This window comes from Xiphophorus maculatus, chromosome 21, assembly GCF_002775205.1.
Source record: "Xiphophorus maculatus strain JP 163 A chromosome 21, X_maculatus-5.0-male, whole genome shotgun sequence".
Lineage (NCBI taxonomy): Eukaryota > Metazoa > Chordata > Actinopteri > Cyprinodontiformes > Poeciliidae > Xiphophorus > Xiphophorus maculatus.
Window position 1 is genome coordinate 5,935,541 of NC_036463.1, and position 27,030 is coordinate 5,962,570.

General features: G+C 37.7%; 1 protein-coding gene across 1 annotated transcript in view; it reads left to right on the plus strand.

The window, feature by feature from the left end:
* Positions 1–20,803, plus strand: part of cdh7 (cadherin 7) — a 134,541-nt gene extending 113,738 nt beyond the window's left edge. The window contains exons 10-12 of the mRNA XM_023326654.1: positions 2,103–2,220; positions 6,149–6,397; positions 17,935–20,803. Coding sequence (XP_023182422.1) covers positions 2,103–2,220; positions 6,149–6,397; positions 17,935–18,443 — 876 coding nt within the window. The 3' untranslated portion in view covers positions 18,444–20,803. The remainder of the gene's footprint in view (positions 1–2,102; positions 2,221–6,148; positions 6,398–17,934) is intronic.
* Positions 20,804–27,030: the final 6,227 nt, after the last annotated feature.

Sequence of the window (27,030 nt, forward strand, 5' to 3'; positions counted from 1 at the left end):
ACTGATTCATGTTTTGAGATGTGAAGTCGTTAATCGATCTTGGCCCTGTTTAGTGGTCTTTTGGCACGCAGTTCAAGGAGAGAAAATTCCTCAAACATTCCTAAATTTCTTCAGCATCTCATTTACATGTCACACCATACACCATTTTCAACATTCCTTTGAAGTGTCCATGTTTACCAGGCAAACATTGCGGCTCTTTGTCACTTTCAGCTGCCTCCAAAGATAAGTGGCTCCTCGTGAAGTGCCATGATAAAATACTCAACTTTACAGCAGCAATAAACTGTTTTATGTTCTATTGATGAAAACATTTTAATCTCGACAGCCAGTTTTTCCTTTCACATAAGATCGAGATGCTTGTATGTCATCCTTTTAAATTATCTATGGTGATATTATTTTAAACAACGTTTTGTTATTGTAAAAACGTTAAATGTGCTAAAGGCCAACAGTTGGGCCAGAGAAATAATCTCTTTGAAATGATTTGCTTTGGAGAAATCACTTCCTAAAAGAAAACATTTTTACCCCTAAGAGGTTGCTAAACTCTTGCCAAATAAGCACTTACTGTACTACAGGGAACAAATGACACGGATCCCATGCCAATAGTTATAAAACAAACCTTCTCCATCAATAGGAATTAGGTTGGTTTTCTCGAATCCACTCACTTGGTCGCTTGGCCCTTCAAACAGGATTTGTCACTTGATGTGTTTACATTTTTCATAGTGAAGAAGACCAGATATACAGTACTTTGAAAAAAATATTTACCATTTTAAGCTTTTTTTTTCTTTTTTTCATATGTAAATGTTTTAGATAATTATATTTAAGAATCAAAGATAACCTGAGGAAATATAAAAAGTTTTCGCATGATAGTATGATTTATTAAAGGAATAAAATCAACGTTGTTCCTTATATGAACTAGTAACTCTTCCATAAACCTGACGGTTGTTTATGCTACTCTTGATAGGAACAGCTATCAACATGGATTTGACCAAATGCGTTATTTATGGTAGTATCTTTCTTTTTCTTTGCAAATTTTGACATTTCCATGTAAATTTGCTTAAAAGCATTTGAAAAATGTCATTATCAAAATTGTCTAGCAAATACAGATCAAAAATATTGATCAATGTTCCAGTTATTATCAATCAAAGGCAACTCCAAACTGGTGTTTTTTAGCCTAGAATTAAAGAAATTCAGTGTTTCAGACTTTATGCAGTTTTCTAGATGTTTGCCCCAGATTAGAGGAGCATAATTACTGATTGCTGTTTCTCCATGTTTGGCTCTGGTTCTGGAGATTCAGAATAGACTGGAACCAGACTGATATGACAACAGATTTTTAATGTATTTTGCTACAAAGCCATTCATTGTTTGAGCACTAACTGAAGTATTTTAAAGTTTATTCTCTGAGCTCAGACACACAGTCCCACCCAGTGGCGAGTCAGGAGTTGGAATAGTGAGTGTGGCCACAGTAAATATTGATCAACAGCGTTACTCAGCTTTACAAATGTGTGATTTACTGGCGACGGGTATTCTGCAGGATGGTGACTGTGTCAGACTGTCTGCAGTGGTTTGGAAGTGGAATGAGCTCATGGCAGCACTCGCTCAGAACAGAGCAGGGTTGCAGCAGTGCTGCAGGGCGTTGTCTCCAATATGACTGAAAATAACGTTTCTAACGGTGTGTGGAAAGTGGCTAAATATAGCAACAGAGTTTATAAGTTAGCCTCTATCATTCTGACAACAGCCATCCCTGCACTTGGCCACGCCGGCCTTTACTCCGCCCACTTTGCTGGAATTTTTCAAAATGTGTAAGTGGCGGGATTATGTTGTCACAGGGGGCCAAACCCTCATTTGGAAACTGCTTTTCATATTTACTCAGGTTATATCTGTCTAACATGAGAGGAAATTCTTTGGTTAAATACTTTTACATAACATTATGCCATAATGCACTCCTAAGTGATGTACTGAGGAAGGGTTTGAGCATCCTCTGACTCCATGAACCCATTAAGCAGTTTACAGCTTCAGTTCACAGCAGATTGGACTGTGAGATAGGATGAAGATCACCAACCTAACTGATCTGAAGTGTCTGTTTTTTTTGTTCCTCTCTTCCTCAGGTGATTCAGACCATCAGTGCGGTGGACAAGGACGAACCTCTGGACGGACATCGCTTTAATTTTGCCCTGGATGGAACCGTCGCTGGAAACCTGAATTTCACCCTGCGAGATAACAAAGGTGCAACTGCCTTTCTGTGTCACTCTTTGATGCTGTTCAAAGATAGTGGTTTACTCTTTATTGTGAATTTATATAAGAGTGCCAGATGCACACACACACAGAGAATCTGTGAGTGTTTGATGCTGAAAGCACCCAAAAAATATTTGGAGTCGGTAGGAATTCTTTATTTGGATTAGAAAACAGAACAATGTTTGGTTATTAAGGGTTTTATTTTCTCATTTCTAGTTTAAGCAGTTGTTACTTTGCTTACTTTTAAATTAGTGAATTGCTAAATCTTTTGATATATTTTTTCTATTATTGTTTAGCTCTAACTTCTGTCACTTTATTAGTTGTTTTACTGTCAACTAACTACATAAATATTTTTTTTTATTAGTGATAGCACATATGGCACTTTGAAAGGAACTGAATTTTGAATGAGCTATTCAAATGATCTATTCTTGAAAATACAATGTTTTCTATTTCATACAGTTGTTTACAAGTGTTGTGTGTATTCATCACATTTCAGTGCTAATTGTAATTCAGAAACTAAATAAAAAGGAAGATGTAAGAAACAATAGAGGAAAAAGTAAAGATGAGTTTCTTTACCAGAAACAAATGCACTCCAAGCTAAATGACTCAGCTACACAAAATTTTAAAGCATCTCTTAATATTTTTTATTAGTATTTTATTATGAATATATATCATTATTGTAAAAATTAATTAAACATACAGTAGGTCTGTCCCAAAATTTCAGAAAAACACACTGACTGCCATAAAGTGTATCCTGAGTATTTTCCACATGTCGGCGTTGTTACTTGCATCTTTTTAATTCAACCAGCCAATGCAATTGATTCTTCCCATCCCTCACTGGGACTCTGCACAGCATACACCACCTACACCACATTTCTGTTTAAGACATGAAGCAAAATCAACAAAATCATATGGTACATGCCTCTATTTGTACCACCATATAGTCTGCGACAGCATTCTTTGTCTACTAAACAATGTACCTTTAACCTTTTGACACAAGATGCAACTGCCTTTATAACGCCATAATCTGCTACCCTCCCACACATAAAAGTGGGTGGAAAACGTCATTTTAATTTCTATGTAGATGTATAGACTCGAGAGAGTTGTACTTGACTCTATGATTATGTGCTTTCACAAATGGCTGCTGCTTTGAAAAGAAAAAGAAACATGTTCAGGGCTGATAGACTCTCTGAGGCGATGCCCTGTGTTGAGTGGTGCGCTCACCTGTGTGGGAGAGGAGTTGAGGCTGTCTCCATACCTTTTCTCAAGGTGCAGCAGCCATCATGCTGTGCCAGAGTAATCCACATGAGTGTGAACACGTTAGACACTGAAGTGTATGTTCAAGGTAATTCAGGTAGCAGACCAGGAATTATCTAGTCTGCATTGGAAGACCTGTTTTGTACCTGTACGGAGGCAAATACATTTTTGAGGGAGTAGCAATCAGTCCAGGAGAGCCTTGACTGATTATTTTTGCATGTGAATTTTTATACTTACATAGTAGATACATATCATGTATAATTTCAGGAAATATTGATTTTATGCATTTGAATTTGAAGTATTTTTTTAGGACATTAAAATCTTTCAGAGTCTTCCAGCTGAACTGAGTACAAAAAAACGGACAACTGAATTCTCCTGACAGTGGGGACAGGTTGTAGTTGCCACCTCATGTTCTGACTTGACTCCACACCTGGGTGCTTGTGGAAAGCTTTCACAGAAGAGTTGAACCTGTTTTTGATGCAAAGGGTGAACCAAAACCATTTTAAAGCTGTGAGTTGAGCTGTTAGTTGAATAAAGACAAAATATTCATTTTGCTTTTACTCAAGGAACACACTGCATCTTTAACTCCAAACTACGGTGGCCGACAGGTGCAAATGCGCAGCAAAAGAGAAAACATGCAAACAAAAAAGAAGACACCCCCGAATGAAATGCAGCAAACAAAAAGAGAGACGCAAACACCCCCGAATGAAATGCAGCAAATAAAAAGAGAGACGCAAACACCCCCGAATGAAATGCAGCAAACAAAAAGAGAGACGCAAACACCCCCGAATGAAATGCAGCAAACAAAAAGTGTTGAAAACGGAAGTGCTCCAGACCACTAGGGGGAGTCAAAGAAAATAGTATTCATTTCTATGGGACCAGATGCAAGATTCAGAGAAAGAAATTTGAAAGAAAGTAAAGGTATCTCTCTGAATCTTGCATCTGGAAAGTGTGATTATTGTGAGAAGTCTGAAACAATAGAGCATGTTATTTTAGAGTGTTGTAAGTATGAAGAAGAGAGAAGATGCATGCTGAGAGAGTGTGTAGGTATTAAAGAAAGGTTTAATTTAATAGAATTTTTGAGGAGAGATTTCGGGAGTAGACATATTCAAATAATTATTCGGTATCTTAAAAAAAACAAAGCTATTTCATAGGATATGAGTAGAGCAAGTTGGGTGTGAATGTGTAAAGAATATCAAAGAGGGGTATATAAAGTTATAAGCAAGTTGGATAATATAAGCAGGTGTGTATGTGTGGGGGTATGTTTAATCAGGAGTTAATGGAGGGAAAAGGTAGAAAGTGAAAGTTTATAGACCATCTCGAACCACACTCCATACTGGTAAGTGGCGGTAATGCTACTGTAAGTTTGTTGCCAACCGCCAATAAATACCAAGAAGAAGAAGAAGAAGAAGAATCTTGCATCTGGTCCCATAGAAATGAATACTATTTTCTTTGACTCCCCCTAGTGGTCTGGAGCACTTCCGTTTTCAACACTTTTTGTTTGCTGCATTTCATTCGGGGGTGTTTGCGTCTCTCTTTTTATTTGCTGCATTTCATTCGGGGGTGTTTGCGTCTCTCTTTTTGTTTGCTGCATTTCATTCGGGGGTGTCTTCTTTTTTGTTTGCATGTTTTCTCTTTTGCTGCGCATTTGCACCTGTCGGCCACCGTACCAAACCTTAACATGTTTCCCGAACTCGGATCTTACTGATGCTTACATGGCTTAAAGTGGGAATGTATCTGAAGTCTTTCCAAAAAATCACATAGGCAGCAGCATGGATATAACCAACTGTTTGAAGCAATATTAACTGCATAAACGCATTGCCTGATTGATATTTTTCCTAATTTTGATTGGTGGTTTCTGACTGGAGGCAGTGTTTTTCTGCAGATGGCAGTAGGGCCACAGGGAGGAGGCAGAGGAGCTTGGATTTTCACACATTATCTATCTCACGTTCTACTGTCATGTCATAATGACAAATTTAACAAGTATGTAAAGAACACATTTTTATAAATGCTACCTGCTGCAACTTTAAGGAAATTTTTACCATATCATCCATCTAATTTAATCTTTTTTACTGATATGTGCATTTTGTTTTTACTCAAGGGAATGTGTCTACCTCATATTTCAAGGGATTTTTTTTACATCTCTTATGTAAACCAGCTGTTCTTTTTATTCCTAGGTGATCGTGTTTTCTTTACAATAGAGGCCCTCTTTGTAATAAATTTCACTTCTTTTTTCTCAGACATCTGAAAGCAAACGAAGACAAAGGAACAGTCTTTTATGGTGAAATCTACATTTCAATCATGGCGGCTCAGTTTGAGAGTGAATTTCATTCTATTGATACAGCCGTCATGAAATGCTTTTTCTTCTCTTTACCCGCTGTAATGGCTCTTTGTTTTCCTGACGCTCTCTTTCATACTGAGATTTGACATAAAATTTTACTATGAAACAAAAGCTGTTATTAGCCAACAGGTGGTCAAGACCACAAGAAGGCACCACTGTGTGTCATATAATAAACTGTGTTAATGATACCATCTGTTAGCCTTTCTGGTGAAGTCATTTCAAAATTCATGAACAAAGCAAAAGAAGGTGTAACGCTACCTGCTGTTAATATCTACATTGGATGGATGCACCATTAAACTTGTGTTTTTCTCTCTTTTGTAGACAACACTGCCTCCATACTGACGAAACGAGGTGGCTTCAGGAGACGGGAGCAGGCTGTGTATCGACTGCCCGTGTTGATTACAGACAACGGAAAACCCACCCTCAGCAGCACAAACACGCTTTCGGTGCGCGTATGTGACTGTGACTCGGATGGCGTGGCCCTGTCTTGTGGAGCCGTGGCCTACACGGCAACTGGCCTTAGCACCGGCGCCCTTCTGGCTATTCTGGGCTGCATCATTACACTTCTGGGTAAGAGCTGGATGACCTCAGTGTCAGAAACATAAAGCCTTGTTCCAGCTGTTTGTTTTTCTCTTGGCTGTTCTATTCAGCATAAAGGTCGGAGTGGGCAGCTTTAATATTGGAAGAAGGTTACAAATACAGATTTTAAGCTCCTATTTCTTGTTTCTGTTATGTGGGTCTTCAACTCAAGTATTAAATGTGCTATTAAAACATTTCTAGGAATATTAAAACATTATGAAAACAGTATTAAAATGATGTGCAGTGATGTACAAAAGTTTATTCACAGGTGGTGGAATAAAGTAAAAATTTGTCATTTCTAGACTTGATGAATTTTTCCATTTTTATTTTTAAAGTTGAAACCCAATATTACTCAAAAAGCATTTCCTCCACTTTCAGATATCTCCTCTTTTTTCTGCTACATCTTTTTGTATCTGACAAGTACATACAAAATACAGTTTTCAAATTATGAATTTATTTATTAAGAAAAAAAAAAGTATCCCACCCAACATGGCCTTCTATACAAATAACTAATATTTCCCATTTTCATTAAATGGTTATCTATGATAAGACAATGACAGACACACCTATTACTCCTCCTCTGATTTGCTGAAACAACAGAAGGTTTTTTTAGTGGCGTAGTGAAAGTCTGGATGTGATTAAGAAGATGTGGCAGGTAGTTCCTGCCTAAAACCTTCCATTGTATTTTCAATACGTATGAAATTAGTTACAAAACTGGCCTTTTATCACCTATAGTTGTATAACATATTATTTTCTGAAAACTTTGTATCATCTCCTGCTTCCATTTATTTTGGTTATGACGCCCATGTGACTTATGAAATACATTCTAGTAGTATTCCTGACAGAACTAAAGAAGGTCTTAGCGACCTCCTGCTGTGTTGGATATTTATTAAAGTCACATAATCACATTTCCTCATAGTTGAATCCATAAAATCCCTTTAGGTTGATGGTTGCCAAAGCAGTTATGAAATGCTGTAATGGCATGTACTAATTGAGGGAGATGTAGAAAGAAACACAAAAACATTTTTTAGCTGAAAGAAATCATTCAGTATTTGCCGTTTCATATCAAAGAAACAAAATTACTAATGGTTGAAAAGATCTCATAGCTGTTTTGTGTTGTGGTCTCCTTACGTCTACAAATAGCTTAAATCCACCTATCTCCACACATCCCCTCCTTGGGTATAACTGAGCTTCCTCTGTACATACAACCTGTAAATTTTATCTGCCATTATTTATCTATAATTCATTCCCTAACATTCTTGTATATTCTGTATAATCTGTGCATATAGCTCCCATATTTATATTTATACACAATATCTATATCTCTTGCTATAACCCCTTATAGTCCATACATACATAGTCTTGTGCATCTGTAAATAAATATTTATATCTCGTAGAGCACTTCTGGATAGATGCAAACTACATCTCGTTGCTTGTACTTGTGACAGTGCAATGACAATAAAGTTGCACCTCTCCCCCTCGCCTTCCCCCATCTGCTCCATCAGACTAGCAGCAGCAGCAATTAGAAAACACCCGGTGGAACTGGGCCTCTGCTGAGCTTTTTATATGATCTACTTCTCAGTCCAACACTCTTAAGAATGGTTGTTATTGGGAGAAGTTACTATAATCAGCTGATAATGAGAAGCCTTGTTGTGATGACGTGCTGAAGGCAGTGTGAGGAAAGAGCAGGAGTTTCTTAAAGAGACAGAGATCATGTTTAAGTCATGTTTTATATATACAGCAGTTTTATAACAGCTGAACGTTACATCTTGAGTGATACCCCCTTCAATCTCAGTGAACCTCTCTATCTCTCTATCTGGTATGTTGTGGGCAGTTGTAGCTGACATGTTGAATCAATATGTTGTATGCTGTTTTGATATCGGTGGCTGAAAGAGCTGAGGTGATATGAAAACATGTTGCTGCACAATTTGAACAAAACTATTGCTTGGTCAAGGGAGAATATTATAAAAATGATTTAAAAAAAAAACAAGCCAAATCAAGGCTGTCTCATCTATTCTTACTGTTCATTAAAATTTGTCATTGTTCAGTGTATCTTCTTCTCACCTGGGGAACAAACTTTAATTGCATTACTGCCATCTGCTGGTTTGGGGTTTATTCATATACGTGTCTAGTATGCTACAAATTTTGTAACTGAGAAAGGTGTCCATTATTTTTAAGGTCTTTTGTGTAATTAAATTAAATTAGCTGCTGTTTAAAGGTAGCTAAAATGCTTCATTATTTTTTTGTAGCAAAAATAAAACGATGCACACTCAGGGCTTCCAGGCTTTACCATCTGCCTGGTTCTTGTGCATTTTTCATTTTCCTACCTCGAGCTTACAGATAATATTCTGTTCCATATGTTTTATTTCCTTTTTGGTCTCGTTATGTATGTTAGCAAGGAAAACGGATACAATATTTTTATATTTAGTTTGTATTTTGTTCAATTCTGTTTATTCTATAAATGTGACTGTTAAATGTTGGTATCTGAGTGAAAGCAGTGCTTGACACTACAGTTTGTTCCTCTTTTATTCTTTTAAAATATTCTCGCTTGCAGAGAAATTTGACAGAAAAGGATTTGAAAATATAACTACAAAACCTGATTTCCTTTTAGCAAAAGGAAAATACAAACTGTTCCTCTATTCTCACCCCTGTGCTCCCATTAAAATTCAGTCCCTTAGCAAATCTAGGGAGTGGGCAGTGCATTGACAGCTTATACACCCTACTTTGGCATTGCTACGCTCCCTCATAATCTCCATGAACTTCCACTTTGCAAACTCCGCTCCGTTTGACTGTTGAGTTGCAATGGGAATTTATTTAAAATAACAACCCCTGCAGTTCAGAGAGTAGTTCAGATGTAAGTGAAGGTAGTGCAGCCATTCAGTCCAGTACTTGGAACCAAAGAGAGCCATAGAGTTTGCAGCCAGTCCTGATTTATCTGCAGGCGGTTGAAGAGCCTCGACATCTGACATTCTTGCACAGGTCAAACCCGGAAGGAAAAGTTTTCCCTTAAATTTCCATAACCGGAAAATATAGTGACCTTGGTGAGGCAGTTCTGAATAGCCACCCTGATGTTTACAACTTGAACACCAAGAAAATCCAATAAGATCAATTATGTACAGTAAATGTTAATGGAAGGGGAAGTTTTGAATTTTAGTTTAAAAAATATTGGAGGTGAAAGCTCAACCTTTGGCTTTTTGTGTCAAATAAACCAAATATGTGCCTCCTACAACAAATCCAGTTTCCCCGGGGATGTTTTTAGTTATTTACAGATTCTAAATGTGTGAATAATAAGGCACCCAATAATGGCAAACATCTGGAATGAAATTAAGTAAATATGACATTTTGAATGTTGCTATGCAGCAAACATGATCACTGAGAAAAAGGCCCTCAAAGTTTCAAAGGTTGTCCCAAAATCTGATCAGTAGCCTGGGTGTAAAAAAAAGGCTTCAATTACTTTGCATTAACTTCACCCCGCAGCATTGACTGTCAACAGGTATACTGTGCCTGGGAAGGTGTGCAGACAAAAGCTTTTACAAGTCATATTTTGTCAGGCTTATTGAGTAAAAAAAATATTTTCTCGTAAGTTTTCAGCTGTTGTCCCTTTTACCAATAAGACTGTGAACTTCTGTCTTGTGAGTCGTAGAGTTGTCTGTGAACCCTAAAGGGTAGTTAAGGTATAAGTTATCACTGAGATGATGATGGTAAAAGCAGGATGCTACCTTCGCCCTGTTTCATTGATGTAATAACATTGTCCATTGTTAGGTTGTGGAGTGTCGTGTCATTAAGGATCATAAATCATTAATGCAACAATATCCCTTTAATTTTCTTGTCTGCGTTTGAATGGTATTTTCTAAATAAATTCTCAGATTCATTTCTTAAGCTTCAAATGAATCCAAGGGATTATTGAAATAAGTGCTAGTGCATTTCAAGGATGCTCTGCTTCTGTTTTTGTGTAACGCCATATGTAAGGATGCCAGTAAAGACACTTGTAAATGAGCATTCATTACCACGCTTGCACAGATGACGCAGCTCTGAGCTGTCACCTCTAGGAAGCATTATTACTCATATGAACCCACAGACACGGTTTAGCTTTTAGCTTTTAGCTGATCTTCATTCATAGAGGAGGATGCAAGGTGCATACAATAACTGAGAAAATATCTGTGATAAGGTGAAACTTCTCTCTTTTTTTCTAATCCTCTGGTATTTTTTCTCACCATCAGTTCAACAGAGAATTCCTACCATGTTGAATTGACATTTTAAAGGAGGCAACATGTCAGAACAACCCATAAATGCACTTTTGAACAAGCCCTTAACTGGTAGGATATTCTAATTGTGATAACCTCACACACTCAAAAGACTTGCAGCCTTTATTGGATATTGACTTGAGTGGGTTGCAGGGGGTGTGTGGTAGGTTTGAGGGGGTATATGTGCAAACCAAACCTTTCAGACTTTTATTTGGAGGACATTCTGAAAACTTTCTGAAAACGTTACAAGAATCCATAGCTTTGTGTTGCTATATCACATTAAAAATTGAATGGTTATTGATAAATTTGTAAAGCATTGGACCATGTTTTTCCATAATGTCCTACACTTGATTTGGAATTCTGCTGAACTTGCATCTTTAGACCAGATTTAACCTAGCTATAGCATGTGGCACAATGCTAAGTTTGACATATGACACCATCCCTTGACTTATTTACAGAGGAGTTTAATTATGCAAGGGTTTTGTCGAACAGTTGCTGGGGTATTAACTTTTTAAAACAGTGGTGTAACTATTTCTTGGCCTAGTGTTAATGCCTAAGGTTTTCAGACTAAGTTTCCTTTGCATGTGAATTTAATTGTGCATGATGCTCTGTCACCATCTATCTATTTAGCACAATTAGATGAGCATCTTCCCTCCTCTTCTTCTCTTCCTCCTTGTGAATATTGGTCCCAGCTCTCCCTCTGTAGTGGAACTTTGTCCTTGGCTTGCATTAACCAGCCCATGCGTGACCGCTCTGACGGATCCTTTATTCTTATCTCCGTTGATAGGCTTCCATCAGGAACCTTTTCAATCTGTAGGTTGCTATTGAGGCCGTGATTGCGTGTGATTGTGTTGTTGTGGATGACAATCGAGCTTGACTGCATCTCACCGCTGTCACTCTCAGGTTCTGTCACTCTTACGTTGCCTTTTTTTCTTCCCCTTTTCCACTCTCAGTTTCTCATCAGGTGACCACCAGTAATATTGTTTCCAGTTACCTGTCATCATAATAACAGCTAGAACATATGTTACATGTAGAGAGCTGCTTTTGCCAGAATGCATCACTTACTTTGAGAGCTTCAGCCAGGACAGATGATAGAAAACAGGCAGTTTTCACCTGCCAAGCTAAAAACCACTAAGAGCTCTGTTTGCATTTACATTAACTCTACATGCTCATGAGCTGAGTGGTCATCAATCATGGCTTGATATTTTTAGATTTAATTACCAGGCTTGTGCTTCTTGCATTAATAGCTCCGAAAATGCCTGAATACAACTGCACTTTTGAAAAATGTCATTTTAAACCCATTTTATGATCCAGCCACTTTGGAAGATATGTCTAAACTACTGAGACGATCATTATCTCGTTAAGATCCTGGGCCGTTTTTCCCCCAGTGCAGGTCAGGTATGGCTCAGCCCTCCTGAGAGCCAATTAGGATATTACGTAGCACTCCAAATCTCCAGGCATTTATTTCTATCTGGACGTCTGACTTGCTTATCAGATCTATTTCATTAATCTCTGTATCTGTTTGTGTGTCTCTGGCTGCTCTGGCTGTCCCCTGTGGAAGTCTTGTGTGTTTGTCTCTGTTTCGACATCTCCAAAGTAGTCAGAGATATTTTATGTTCAAGCTGTTTTGTTGGAAGTCGGCCTTTTCTTTGCTTGAACAAGCCCATTACCAGCAGATTTAACTCTTGTTACACATGGAAAAGGCTGAAAAATGCCTCACATGGGAGAACTGGGAGGAAATGGCTCAGAGCTTCCTAAAAGCATCCATAGAGGAAAATATAAACACAAAAGTTTATGGAGGAGAAAATAAATACAGAGTTTGAAGCCTGTACTGTACATACTAACCCACAGATGTGGACCGATTTGTAGGGACCCCTGTTAATGACAAAATAATAAAAAAAATAAAAAATGGCACTTGGATGATCTTTCACTTAGAATGAAGAAAATAAAAGACATGTATTTTTAATACATTTTTGGAAGTGTGAAGAAACATTTTCTGCCATCTTGGGACTCAAAACTCAGGAGTTTCTACTCCATATGGGGATTGTTTCTGGAAAACCAGAAGGAATTTTACTATACAAGTAATTACTGTTAATAGCTTACTGCCTTTTATCACTAATAGGGACAAGTAGTTTTCCTGAACTAGGATGAAAAATGAAATAATTAAAAATAACACAGATGTTGGAAGTAGAAAAGCTGTCACAACAAGGAGACAGTCTTAGTAAAAATGATTAATTAGTGAACTGATCAGATGGTCACCAAAGCATGAGTAGATCTGACGGTGTATGTAATGTACATTTTTGTGTTCAATCATAATGTTGCTGGGCTATCATTCAGACATGAGGGAGAGTTACAGCTTCATTATGCATTATGCAAAACTGGTTGTTTTAAATGTGCTCAACTCAAGTAAAGAACACATATCTTGTCATCTCAGACCATGTTTAAAAAATGTGGAACCTAGGAAATAAGCCTATAGAATGACTATAGAATGACTATAGGCAGGGAAAATAGAGTATCTGTTTCTGTTCATAAAATGGTAAAAGTTATTCCAAAGCTGAATCATTTATATTAGCCTAATGTATGACCTGTTGAAAAAATGTTTTTCTAGCTAGAAGTAGGCTGAAGCAGTTATCCTTAGTCCAAGGTGTTTAAAATTTTGAGCATCATGCATATTTCAACAAGTATAAAAGTTGTTAAAACTGAAAGTCAGCACACACATCTGCTGAATTAGGTGAAAATGTTTAATAGCTGAAATAGCACAAAGTATGCAAAAGCCGTTAAGTGACCAAAGAACATCAAAAGGTTCACATTAGCGTGTGTGTGATATCTTGTATTCAGAAGTACGGAGAAGGCTTCGAGAAGCATTGCTGAAGAACAGAGGAAGTCCTGCATAACTGTTGTGATTGTGCCTGTCTGTTGTCATTCATCACTTTGTACATTTGCAGCAGCAGACAGTCACAACCCTGAAGGAGAAAGACACCTCTTTATGTGACCAGACACAGTTTTTCCATTTGCTCTTTTCAGTGTGTGTTGCTCTTTTTGCAAATGTATTTGCTCTTTCGGAAAGATTGTTTTACCCAGGTTGAATTCACAGTAAACAAAGCTCAATGTGTGGGTGTAAGGCAGTTGGGGGATCGAAACCTTCACATTTGATTAGATCAATCAGACATTCCCTCTAGTTCCTGTAGTCTAAATATTTAAGCATTGCTGTTATTTCTCTTGTAGCTTATTACCATGCTGGAAGGGGTGAGTTAGTCATTCCAGTTGTATATGTAAATCTAAGTATTTCTGCACAGGGCCTTCCGAGGGCAACAAATAACTTTTTCTTTTCTATAATGAAGGAAGACTCAAAAACACCACAAAAAAGTTCAGAAGCAAGTATAGCATATAACCTATGGCTTTATTTGAGAAACAATCAATGGGCAAACAGGAAGCTGAAGAACTGAAACAAATGCACCAATTAAAGCTAGCTAAAGAAAGCACAAGCAAGACAGTGAGGGAAACAAAGTCTGACTGATGTGAACAAGAATGAACACGACATTAACAGAGAACCTAGCAGAAAACATATACACTTGAATATTAGGAAATATGACAAAGTTAACATAAAGGGAACTGAGGCTCTTTCTAGAGAGAAACAAGCTCCGAAAAATTCAATACAAGGTAAAAGGGAAGGCACCCAAAAACAACAAACTTGAAAGTAAAAGATTTGTCAAGCACTGCAACAAGTGAACATAAAAACATCCCAAAATACTAAATAATAGAAGCATTTCATAAAACTCAACTTTTCAGCAGATGATTTAGCTAAACAAATGCTTCAATGTTCTTGGAACATAGTTTGTGTTTTGGGGTTAACATTTTACGCGTTATGAATGATTTCTACAAAAGAATCTAATAATAATTTTGGGTTTAAATTGAATGAAAGGGTGCTTAAGTACTACATTTCCTATTATAACATGTGATTTCATATTAAAACATGATGTAACCAGGCAACATGAAGTTTTTAAAAAGTGTTTAGAAGTAAATTAAATTCTAGCTGAATGAACTCTTTCCTAAAATCAAACTTATGAAACCAATACTTGCAAAAGGCTATGTTTATGTGTCATAAATTAACAATAAGTTCATGTATACGCTGTTCAAACAATAAGTTTAACTTTAACATAAAGTGTAAATCTGTATCTGGTGCATTTTTTTATTAAAACAAGCCTATTCTTCAGTCAGTAAAGTTTTTCACAGTGGGTAGAGTTTTCAGAAATCTTACTTCTGTAGGAGTAGCAAGACTTCATAATATTATCACTCACTTGGTTAGAAATGCATGTTGTAGTATATGTATAGTAATTGTTTTGGAAAGATGACATGCAGCATTTCAGCAACAAAAAAGCCTTGAGGAATTAATTGAGCAATGCAAGCTTCGTGTGCGAGGCTTGTCTACATTCTTCTTACATGTCTGTGTCAAAGTCGTTGATTAATTCATCTTTGTTAAACAGCAGCGCAGAGACACAGAATGTGTGGGTGAGGCAGTGAGTAAATAACCTGTTACGTGTTCACCTGAATCACACATATAGAAATACTCTAATGAGAAAGCGATGCCTGCTGGTAAGAAAAGGGCAGGAGAGAAAATTCACCTTGTTCACTATCGATTGTGTGGGGTAGATCATTTAAACAATTCAATTACAGCAAAAGCCTTTGTAGCACGGAATTGATCTCCTTTTTTTTCCTCTGTTGTTCACTTAGTTTACATCTGTTCTCCAAAGTGAAGAGTGGGTACCTGTCGTACCATGGCTGCGTTTGCTAAAACGTCCAGGCTGCAAACTACATCTCTCAAAAGAGCCTCGGAACAAACTATCTGTATTCTCGACCATCAACCAGCTCCACCTAGAAGGCTGTAACTGGATGTTGGCTTGTTTCCAGTCCATGAAGCATTGTGTCTGCCTTCTAGGCATTAAACCCTAAAGAGCTTTGCTGGAAAGCACTTGGAATATTCTATTTGGATGTGCCACTTTGTAATTCATTTTAGCGGAGCCTTGCTGAATTGAATAGAATTTAGAATGACTCGGGGCTCTAAAAAGAGAAGAAACAATCTCCCTTGGAAAGGTTTGGAAGCACTAAAATGTGTCCTGGATCTAAAGAGGGTAATTGGAAAAAAGGGACCACTCAAAGTCCCAGCGAGCTGCAATATTCTGCTTTTTACACAGGATTCTTACACATTTTGTCATGTAAAAATTCCACTCTCCCACACTCAATTTTTCTTTAGTTCTCAGTCCTCCATGTTCATTTTACAATGTAAAATAAAAAAGTTCACCATGTATTCAGAAATATTTATACAGCAGACATGCTTTTAAATTTCGTTGAATGGATCAAGTCACAAAGCAAGAAAGAAGAAGATCAGCATAAAGTTGAAGGAAAAAGGAATGAAGTTCAGCATAAGGGAAAGATAAAGGAAGCAAGAAAGGATGCAAGGCAGAAGGAAGTTAGTCAACAAGGAAATGAGGAAGGAAAGACACAAAGGATAAAGGAAGTATAACATTTTTCTAGATTAAATTCTATTCTAAGATTATTATTTTTCCACAATTATCCTTATTTTGACAAATTTAAATCAAATGTTGGACTTTTCCAGACCACTATGGTACCGTGGATGCATGCAGTTGCCAAACAGCTAACAGAAGGCTGCCCATTCATCTCCCCAGTCCTTCGGCATGACACCTCTCTCCCTCCTTCCCATCCCTCTGTTTGCTCCTTTATTAGAAGGTGTGAAGTGGTCTTTGAATTTGGTTCCTGGGCCTCTTTCTCTGCCGCCAGCAGCAGCTCGATGCCGGGCAGGAAAAGAAATATGGACCAGTGGAACGATATTTCACTGGCACCGGCCTGACATTGATGGATAGAGGATCATTAGACGTTTGCCAGTTTGCTTGGGCGTGGAGTTATTTTCAGCAATAATGTATGGGAAGAGGGAGCAGGGGTTGAAGGAGAGCTTCTGCTATATGATCTCAGAGGCCCGTGCATTCAGCAGGGTGGAGCTGTGAACAAGTCTGGAAGCGGAATGTGGGCGGCGGAAAACACAAAAATAAATTACATCAAAGGTTTAGCTTTGCCTTCTCAGCTTAATATTTGAACTGTTTATTTATGACTCTCTGCCTCTTTTTCCACCATTAATCTTCCATCATCTAGTCCAATCATTTTGATAATTTAATTTCAGTTTAGTACTTCCAGGTTTGTCTTTTACTTTTGACAGCACATATATTGTTTAATAACGCAACAAGATGTCTGGGATACACCAAGATTATTAATACTTTGTACTAATTCTGTTTGCCAGTTGCACAGCTCTTTCTCTTCTTTTGTTTCACATGGTCATGAAAGAAGGTTGATTTTGTGGTTTAATGACCATATTTAGTTTCCTTGGAACCTATTTGATTTTTATTTTAAAATGTCTGGCTTCACATTGCCATGTGCTGAAACGAGGTTAACAGGAGAGATTTTTTTTCATATTCCTTCTTCATCATGTCAAAGTAAAATAAGTTTTTTTTTTCCCCAACATGGCTTCCAGACATTGGCATTTGAAATGTGTCTAATGGTTTTTACCTGAAATTCCTTTTTATTGTATTGTCCATATATTCAGGACAGCTTAGCTTTTGAAGCCATTTTAATAAATCTGCTTGACATCCCCATGTTGAAAAGTAACTAAGAAAAATGAAACTATATTCAATTACACATTTATGTGTTCCTACTGAATACATATATTCAAATTGAAGGATGGAATTAAAAAAAAAAGAAGATTTGTGTTCTGAAATAAATGTGAATTTATTTTTGGGATTTTTTCACCTTGTTACTGAAAATGTGGTGGACACTGTATGCCATGTTGGAACAAATATGGTATTTTAGTTCAAGGCAAATCTTGACCTAAACCAAATCTAATTACTGTTTTGAAAACAGTTTTTTTTTTCTCACAGATAAACAAATTGCTATTTTTGTTCTTGTAAGGAAACTTGACGATCTTACCTATAATACTTGAAAATCGATGGAACTTGAAATTCCAGTGATAACTGTGAATAATATTTTTATTAGAGAAGTACTTCTACTTTTCCTCATATGCTTACTATGCATCTCATTTTTAAAAATTGGAAGGACTGTACTATTTTCCTCTCAGTTGACGTATCAAAGAAAAAAGAAATTGGCACATTACTCCTCCCCGGTTGTCTTAAGTCAGTGTGAAGTGATTATCAGCACACAGATAATACACATCATCCACAATTTCTCACTCCAAGATGTCTCCTCCTCTCTCCTTTGCAGTGATGGTTCTGTTGATTGTGACAATGCGCCGGAGAAGGAAGCAGCCCTTGATTCTGGAGGAGGAGAGGGACATCAGGGAGAACATCGTCCGCTATGACGACGAAGGAGGGGGAGAGGAAGACACGGAGGCCTTCGACATGGTCACCCTGCGCAACCTCAACATCATCAGAGACCCGGCCGCACGGCGAGACGTCACGCCGGACACTCCCACCTTTTACCAATACACCTCTGCTTCCCGCCCGTCCTACAAGTCGCTGCCCGACAACGTGGTGTTTCGAGAGTTCATCTGGGAGCGGCTGAAGGACGCCGACGTGGACCCCACGGCTCCCCCGTACGACTCCCTGCAGACGTACGCCTTCGAGGGCAGCGGGTCTGTAGCTGAGTCACTGAGCTCGCTGGAGTCACTAAGTACAGACTCGGACCAGAACTACGACTACCTCAGCAACTGGGGGCCGCGCTTTAAAAAGCTGGCCGATCTGTACGGCAACAGTGACAGCATGTTCTCGTAGCCCCCAAATGTCTCCCTTAGCAGTTCTGGAACTTTAAAACATGTGAGTAATATATTGTCAGAGCAAGTGGTTTTGTCCGCCTTGGTGCAGCTGAGGAAAAGATTCAAAGACAACATAAGTGATTGAAGGAAAAACACTTTGACTTCAAAGGTTTTTTTGGTTTGTTTACCTCCTAGTATGGGCTTTCAAAAGCGTGCCATGGTGAGTTTTGACACTGACTTCAAAAGTGGCTTGACTGAGGAGGAAGCCTTGTGTGCAAAAGACATTAAAGGTTTCACATTTTGGGCCTGAGTCCAACCGCTGACTGCAAAATGCATTACATTGGAAGCTTTTTTTTTTTTTACAGGGAGAAACCTGTCCTTTCATTCCAGTGATGGGCACAGTACCAACACTCCGGCTTTGATGCATTCCTTTGCTATCTCTGTGCTAAAAAACAAAAAGTTTCTCATGAAAGGCTGTCCCCCTGGCAGCTAATCAGTAGTCTCTGGACTGCTCAGATGAAATATGAGAACAATTTATGTTTCTTATTACTGTTTTTTTGTAGGAGACGGTTGAAAATGGGCTGTATTTTATAAACCTTTACACCCAGAGCCACATTAGTCATGGACTCAGTCATAATTCTTAAAGTTACTAGCCAGACTTTTCTGTAAAATCTGATCAAATTCTCTTTAGATATTGAAACCTACAATATTTTCTTTCAGGTTTTCCTTTTTGTTTTGGTATTTTGTCTTAAATTCATCCATCCATTGTCTACACGCACTTATCCCGGCAGGGTTGGTGGGCTGGTGCCATTTTATGTCAAATCCTAGTTATAAATCCTAGAAACACACACTTCTGCTGATGTCACAAGGGGCAGAGTTGAACTAGCTGTAGAGATTCATGTCTGACCGACTGCAACCAATTCCCATTTCCTTTTAGGAATTTCTGCAAGCAGCTAACAAAATGTAATAGATATATAATATATCACAATAGATATTTTTGTACCTGAAAATTTGAGTAAAATAGGCAAAGGAGGTGAATGACCTGTACCTGCTGTTGTAGTTAGCACAAAAAGTAAGGACATATTAGTTTGGCTCACTCTATATTTGCAGAAATAGTGAATTTTGGAAATGAAACATATATTTGGAAAGCCTGCTTGTTTCTCCTTAAATTGTGGCACATTTGTGAGGAAAATGGATTTGTAGGTAAAGCAGCAGAGTTGAGTATTTGGGCAGCACACTTTTTTTTGTTGAATGGCATATTTTTCAACCAGCATTGAATCCATCAGTTTGGTTCTGTTGGTCACCCTGGCATGTACGACACACCTAAAGTTATCCCACAAGTGTTCAAAGGGGTTGTGGCAAAGACTGTAGGCAGAGTTTGGCTCCTTAAATCAGTCATACTGCATAAATTCGGAGTAATATTCCAAAAAACACCAAAGTTGTTGAAGATGACCAGAGTTTCACCCTTGAGGAATTGCTGATCAGTTCATGCAAAGTTCTTGAACAAACAAACTGCTTATTGTTTTACTTTAAATTGGAACGGAAAGAAGAAAATGTTTCCTGCTGGTAGCTGCACAGCTGCTGCATCACCCACCACTACCACCAACTATTGTTGCCAGGCATATCCACTTTTGATGAGCCAAATCCTACCTGTTAGTTCTACTACACTTGCTCCTGCCAAACATCCTATGCCGCCATCGTCTTTCCAGTTGCTCTGCAGCCAGATGGAGTGAAGGTGTATGGGGGAAGTGCATTTGTCCATTGAGTCATTGGATTGGTATGTACCAGTAAACAAGCATTCACTGCCACTCCCACTACATTGTGGCCTAACAAGTATGAAATAGAATTGAAAAGTGATGAACATGAATGGATGCCAGTCAGACAGACACAAAAAAGTACTCAAAATCTCTGAAGTCCCTTTAATTTTGTCACGTTAAATTACAAAGAGTGTTTTTGAATACTGGTTTTAATTTTATATGGGCAGTAGGGAATGGGAGGTTGATCAGAGTTGATGGGGAGTTGGGTGGAGGTAAATACAGGACAATCATAGAGGAAAAGCTGTTGGAATCAACAACAGACTTGAGATTTAGGTTCACCTTCCAGCTGAATGGTAGCCTTCAACAGATAACCAGAGCTACAATTGAATATTTTAGATCAAAGCATGTCTTTGCGTTAAAATGACCCAGTCAATGTTCAAACCAAGATGCACTATGTTCCTTCTGACTGAGCTTGAGTTATTTTGCAAAGAAAAGCATACAAAAATCTGAGTCTCAAGATGCTGGTAGAGACATTTCCAAAAGGACTTCTATGCTGTAATTCAGGGGTGTCAAACTCCAGTCCTCGAGGGCCACTGTCCTGCAACTTTTAGATGTGCCTCTGCTGCACCACACCTGAATAGAATAATTAGGTCATTAGCAAGGCTGGGAGAACTGATCTACACAAGGAGGAGGTAATTAAGACATTTCATTTCAGTGTTTTGTAGCTGTGGCACATCTAAAAACTGCAGGACTGCGGCCCTCGAGGACTGGAGTTTGACACCTGTGCTGTAATTGTAGCTAAAGGTGGTTCTCCAAAGTACTGAATACAGGGAACCTGAATACAAATTAACGTAATACTTTTCAGTATATTATTTTGTATAAAATTTTCAAAACCAACTACTCTTTTTTTTCTTCTTTCTTCTTTTTTAAACAATTATTTTCTAAGTTGTGTTAGTCTCCATTGAAGAGAATCCATTGAAGTTTGGGGTTGTAAATTGACAAGTTGTTAAGAAGTTCAAGCAGAATGGTTACTTCTGCATGACAATGTACATATAATTAAACCAGTTTATTTTCAAAAGCCAATGAATGTCCTCCTCATCCTTACCATCCACAGCAGTGCTGCTCAAGGATTGGGGATCCACAGAGCTGAATGGGTCACAACTGGAACTGTCCCTCTGTCTGATGTCATTGTATTGTATTTTCCTTCATCTAAGTTTAGTTCTTCTGGAGGTTCCACTGACAACATCAAAATTCAATCTATATGGTTTATTCCTGCTGGCTCATGTGATGCCATCAGCTCAAACACTAGGATTACTAGAAGGTTTTTGTTTAATGTCTGCTTATTAGAAACTTTGTATTCCACAGTAATAATCCATACTTCATGACTGTGTCTTCAGTATTGTTGTACATTTATTTATGAAGAAACATACACATCTGGCTAGTATCTTTAACACTACGTGACACAGACTCATACCTATAATACAGTATAACCAAGTACAGTAGTTGATGTGCTAAGGAAGTTGTGTGAATCATAAAAAGAAAGACATCCATCAGTTTTATATATCAGCAGTGTGACAGAGAAACACAAACTCTTCTTCTCCTGACAGTACATTTTGCAGATGTCGCGATGTAGTGTGTGTCTCAGTCTGTTTCTACTTCTGCCTTTCTATTACCAACAGTATCATTTCTCAGCTATGAAGTCGGGGTTTAGTTCTGCTTTTCTACAAGGTGGGAGCGTCAGATCTGCGAGCCTTGATGATGGATTTGTCTGTGCTGTGCTAGAGATTCACAACACCTAGACTTTAGGGGGTGGGGGGAGTCAAGTATTTGTTTTTGAAGTGGCTGACCTCACAGAGGTCTGGTTTGTAAGTAAATTAATTTAGCTTCTGTAGTTTGCAAAGTCCAGCATATATTGTAATTTTAAAATTGAATTTTAAATAATGTATGGTTTGAATATCGATGGTGAACGGACACACTGTATGATAATCATATTGTGGCGATTTTCTTTTCTTTTTCTTTTCCCAGCTTAAACAAGTTATGTTACAACTGGGTGTGCACATGTGCAACCGCTATGTATTATTTATTTCAAAGAGGCAGAACTGTGCAAATGATGTTTTTATCTTTTTGCTGAAAATAAAATTGATATTCAGTTCCTTAAAAGGCTTAAGGGATTTATTTTAGGTTATCTGAACATAAAGGTCATCTCTGGCTAGAAACTACAGACAGCATACAGTAACAGTAATAACCAGAGACTCTAAACCTGTTGCCATCATTAGGGACCTCATAAAACCAGAAAAGGACTCAGGAAGGGAAGAAGCTTTCTCTGTGTGACTGTTGCAGCTGACAAAGCATTAATGCTCCACAGAAGCTGTTGTGATGCCTGTGAGGCTCACCAACGCTCATTTGGGGAGCTTAGTGCAAATTTTTCATGCCCATTTGATGCAGTCAAATAAAGTCCGCTTGTTTTGTTGTTAATCGCTGCATCTCAAGCGACCAAAAGAAATGTTAATTGACTCCCCTCATTTAGGAATGTAGAGTCAAGAAACAAATGAAATGAATCATGAACAATATACTGGATTTAATTAAATGCTGCCTTAGATTCCACACACAGAGTGGTAGAAGCATTTCGGAAAAAGCTGAGTCTATTCTCCCTGTCATGGACGGGAGGCATTTTTTCAGTCAGCTGATCAGCAGTGGGCAACAACAGGTGTGAGAGGGGGAAATGCTAATAACCCAGAAAAGCTTATCCTGGCACTTTGTCTGACCTCTCTTATTTATATTTAAGTCAAAGTCTTGAAAAGTCTCTAATAGCATCTAAAAATTTGCTAGATTTTCTAAAAGAGTCATTAGAAGGTTCAGAAAATGTCTGATTGATCAACATTAGACATACTTGCATGGATCTAGAAGACATGTTAACTAACATGCTCTTTAGGGCATGCATAACTCACATTCTTACCTTACTGAGATTCTTTTTATTTAAAATTTATTTTAATTTCAACTTCAGGGTATGTCTTAATTCAAATGACATGCATTATTTTGAATATCAGCCACAAGATGTTTAAGTAAAAATCCAAACAACTGAGAACAATTCTGTGCGAGACCGTTTCAGATGTTTACATTAAAAGCTACAGCCGTACTGCTCTATGTTTAGAGTAAATTAAGACTAAATTTAGGTTCAGGGAAAACAAGGGGTGCTGCAACATATGGCATGGCCTTGATCTCCACATCACAAACTCAGTGTGGGATCACATAAAAAAGACAAACAACAGATATGGGCTAAATGCACAGATTAGCTGTTCATTAAAAAATAAATAAATAAATGAACTTGGAACATTTGTGCCTTAAAAATCCTCTAAATTAACCATTAATTATCAACAAAAAATGTCTGACACATTTTGAAGGGATCTTCTTTTCACGTTAATGCCCAAGCTTTGAACAGTTCTCAGCTACGCTAACAGATGCACAAAATGAATAACCTCAATGTTTGTAATTCCATTTTGTCATTTTATTCCCCTAACATTTCACTTTTTATTTTTTTCCTGGCTTGCTCAATCCAGATCTAAATCAAAGCGAAAACAGCTTGTGTCCCGAGCCGTTTCAAGTAGTCAGAGCTCCATGAATACAACTGACGGTATAATTCATAGTGATGCAAGAGATTGCAATGGACTTGTTAGGTGTTTTTTACCTTGGTAAATATGTCGTCTTCTTACAGGTATTGACACATTTTTGCAAAGCTTTGAACCTGGAAAAGACAGGATTTTGTCAGTGTGACTTCAGAGTAACTATAGTTACTGTGTGTGAGCATTATTGTTCAATCAAATCTTATTCTTCACTCATTTTTTCTGCATTCAACAACTGTAATTACATCTTCCTTCAAAGCCTGTTTGAAATAATGATCATTTATAAGATACTCTTTCATATGTGCATGGTGATAATAAAATCCACTTTTAGGTTGACATTATTGGTTAATTTTCTCATAACAAAAGACCATGTTACAGCAGCTTCATTAGAAGCAAGAACACAAGCTTATGCTTATGTAATAATCAGATTTTTTAAATCTCATCAATTTATTTTGTCTCAGAAATCAAAGCGTGATGTGATCGAACAGAATAAATTGATTTGTTATCTAAGCAGATCTTATAAAATTTTAATAAAACAAGAATAGAAGATTACTCTTAACTAATTTGCACTTTATAGGTCATTTAAAAATTTATGTGAAATAGGCATCCCTCTGAGGTATATATGCAATGATCATCCTTGAAAATTAGTGGAACGGAGCAAAAACACCTTGGAAATAAACTTTTGGATTTATTGTTACCCTTGGTGAAGACGTAGTAAAATAATTTTTAAAAATGCAAAACTGCAAAATATATCACTGAAAATTTTAGAACATTCTGACCTTTAACATTTTATTCAGTCAGAAAAAAAATCCCACCTAAGAAAACTAATGCTTTAACAAACACTAGGAGTACTAGGTTTTCGAATCAAAATCCCCAACTGTTGAGACCCCAAGTAAGCCATAGAAAACAAAGGCCACTGAATCTTTTTTTTTAGTTTATACCTTACTTTTTAAAACAAAATAACTTCTATTGTTCATCAGTGAGGCAAGATGAAGTATGTAGATTCACACTAATATAAGAATATAAAAACAGAAAGTAAAAATAACAGATTATACAGTAAGGTCAAACTTACGGAATAGAACAAAAAGACAGTGCAACTAATAAAAAAAATAGTATACTCAGAGTCAAAGAAATGTGCAAGGATAACTTAAGTTAAGTACAAAATGTGCAGGTATATGTATACACAAGGAAAATAACAAACTATTTACAGGCAGTAATAAAACAAGAACATGGATGTGCAAATAGCAGCAGCAATCTTATTAGAGTTCTGAAAAATGCTGCAAAAATCTTCCAAAGCGTATGTTTAGAAAGCTGCATTTAAAACTGGTATTTTGGGATCATCAAGTTCCCACAGCACCCACTAAACATTATCTACATGTCAGCCAGTTGTTTAGTTAGCAGGCCAGAAAACATCTGTTTTGTCCAACCCTTACAGGCTCAGCTTGCTAAACCGTACTAAAAAATATTTAACTGCTACTAGGTGGTTTGGTCAGATGCGACTAAGACTGAGATTCTCAAAAAAAAAGAAACAGTTCTGGCAGGTCAGGCGTAAATAAAAGGATGAATTACGTGGAAAATCCCATCATGCATCCAGTTATGTAGGGTGAAGGATCTGTGATGCTCTGGGCGTTTTTCTCCTGTATTGGCCCTGGGAACCTCAAGTGCTTTTCACAGTGGATTATTTGAAATATCTAGACATTTAAAAAGAAAAAAGGAGACTTCTCCCAGAAAACTGATAAATTGTCTTCATTGGACCTTTTGATAGGACTTTAACTATAATGGTATGACCACATCATCAACAGACAGATATTCCAAGTTTTATGTCACTTTAATAAAAGTGAGATTTTAATATTGTATTTTTTTGTGCTAAAATTAAGGAATAGCTTTTACAGAGCTACTTAAATATCTTTGCTAATGAGTGTAGCTGATGCTGTGTGTTTCTTTTTTAACCTGGGCATTCTTTCATCTTCTGAGGCAACATGGAAAAACAATCCCAGTAAAGATCTGAATGCACCTGTAGTGGTATAGAGCTGCTAGATGATTTGATCTCAAACTTTTAATGTAAACTCCGGTGTTGATAGCAGCGGCTAACAGTTGTTGATTTTGAATGACCCGCAGCTGTCGATCAAAATCAGCAGGAAAGTGTCTTTAGCTGTCTGCCGCCTGCTATACTTATAAGCAATCAGGAACATTCAGTTATCAGGCGTTCGATCGGGACCTCGGCTGATTGCTTGTGTTGGCCCCAGTGCCTTGGCTGCTGAGGCCCCTGCCGCCTGCAAGCACTTCGCTCTATTCTTATCATAACCGTAGATCATCAACAAATTGCCCTTACAAAGAGGTGGCCATTTTCAGAGACTCTCAGCGAGATGAGGAACACGCTTTCCCTCAGATTGTCTGCTGGAACATCACTAATAGAGTTTGACCTCCTGGCATAATAAAAAAAATCAGTTGCTGTGGTTGCCTTTTTCACTTCATGTGCTATACAGACTTTTGAGATAATTTCTCTTTCAGTTTCCCTGTTCTTCAACAGCATTGCTTTATGCTGCTAAAAGTTTTGTAATTTGTGATTTTTAATTCCACTTTTAAAGAGAGCAGTTTTCCCTGAATAAATCTAGGATGAAAAAAGCAGAAATAAATTGGAAAGCAGCATAGGATATTAGCATGCTGACTCAAAGCAAATGTAGATTTTCATAAACAATGACATCTGATTCATAAGCTGTAAGAAAGTAGTTAAAATCACATAAAAACGCAAAAGCCATGATTTCAGGGAGATAAAAAATTTAACATGCTCCCTTGTTGCACATGAACTGAGAGATCAGTTGATGTATGGGGCTTATACTGTATGTAAGCCAAAGGGGAACAAGGATCTTGCATATTTATATATATGGGTGAATATTCATTTCTGTGATTAAGCAGGCCGAAACAAAACAAAAAAAGAAGTCGGCCTACATGGGTGCACTCGGATGTTGAGCAAAATTAAAGCAATAATCTGCTCTGCGTCCATCGTGGGTACCTGTTTGTGGCTCATGCTTCGCCATCAGCTGGATGACTACTCAGAGGTCCTTTGAAAATGAGCAAAGGGAGGAAAAGAAGATCAAAGGCCGTTGCAACACCATGTTTTATTCTCTGTCTCTCTCAGCAGCGCTCACGGCTTGCTTGCCTGCCTTCAACGAGAGAAATGTCAGACCTCAGGTTTGTGTACTCTAAAGTTCCTCTAAAATTAGACTGG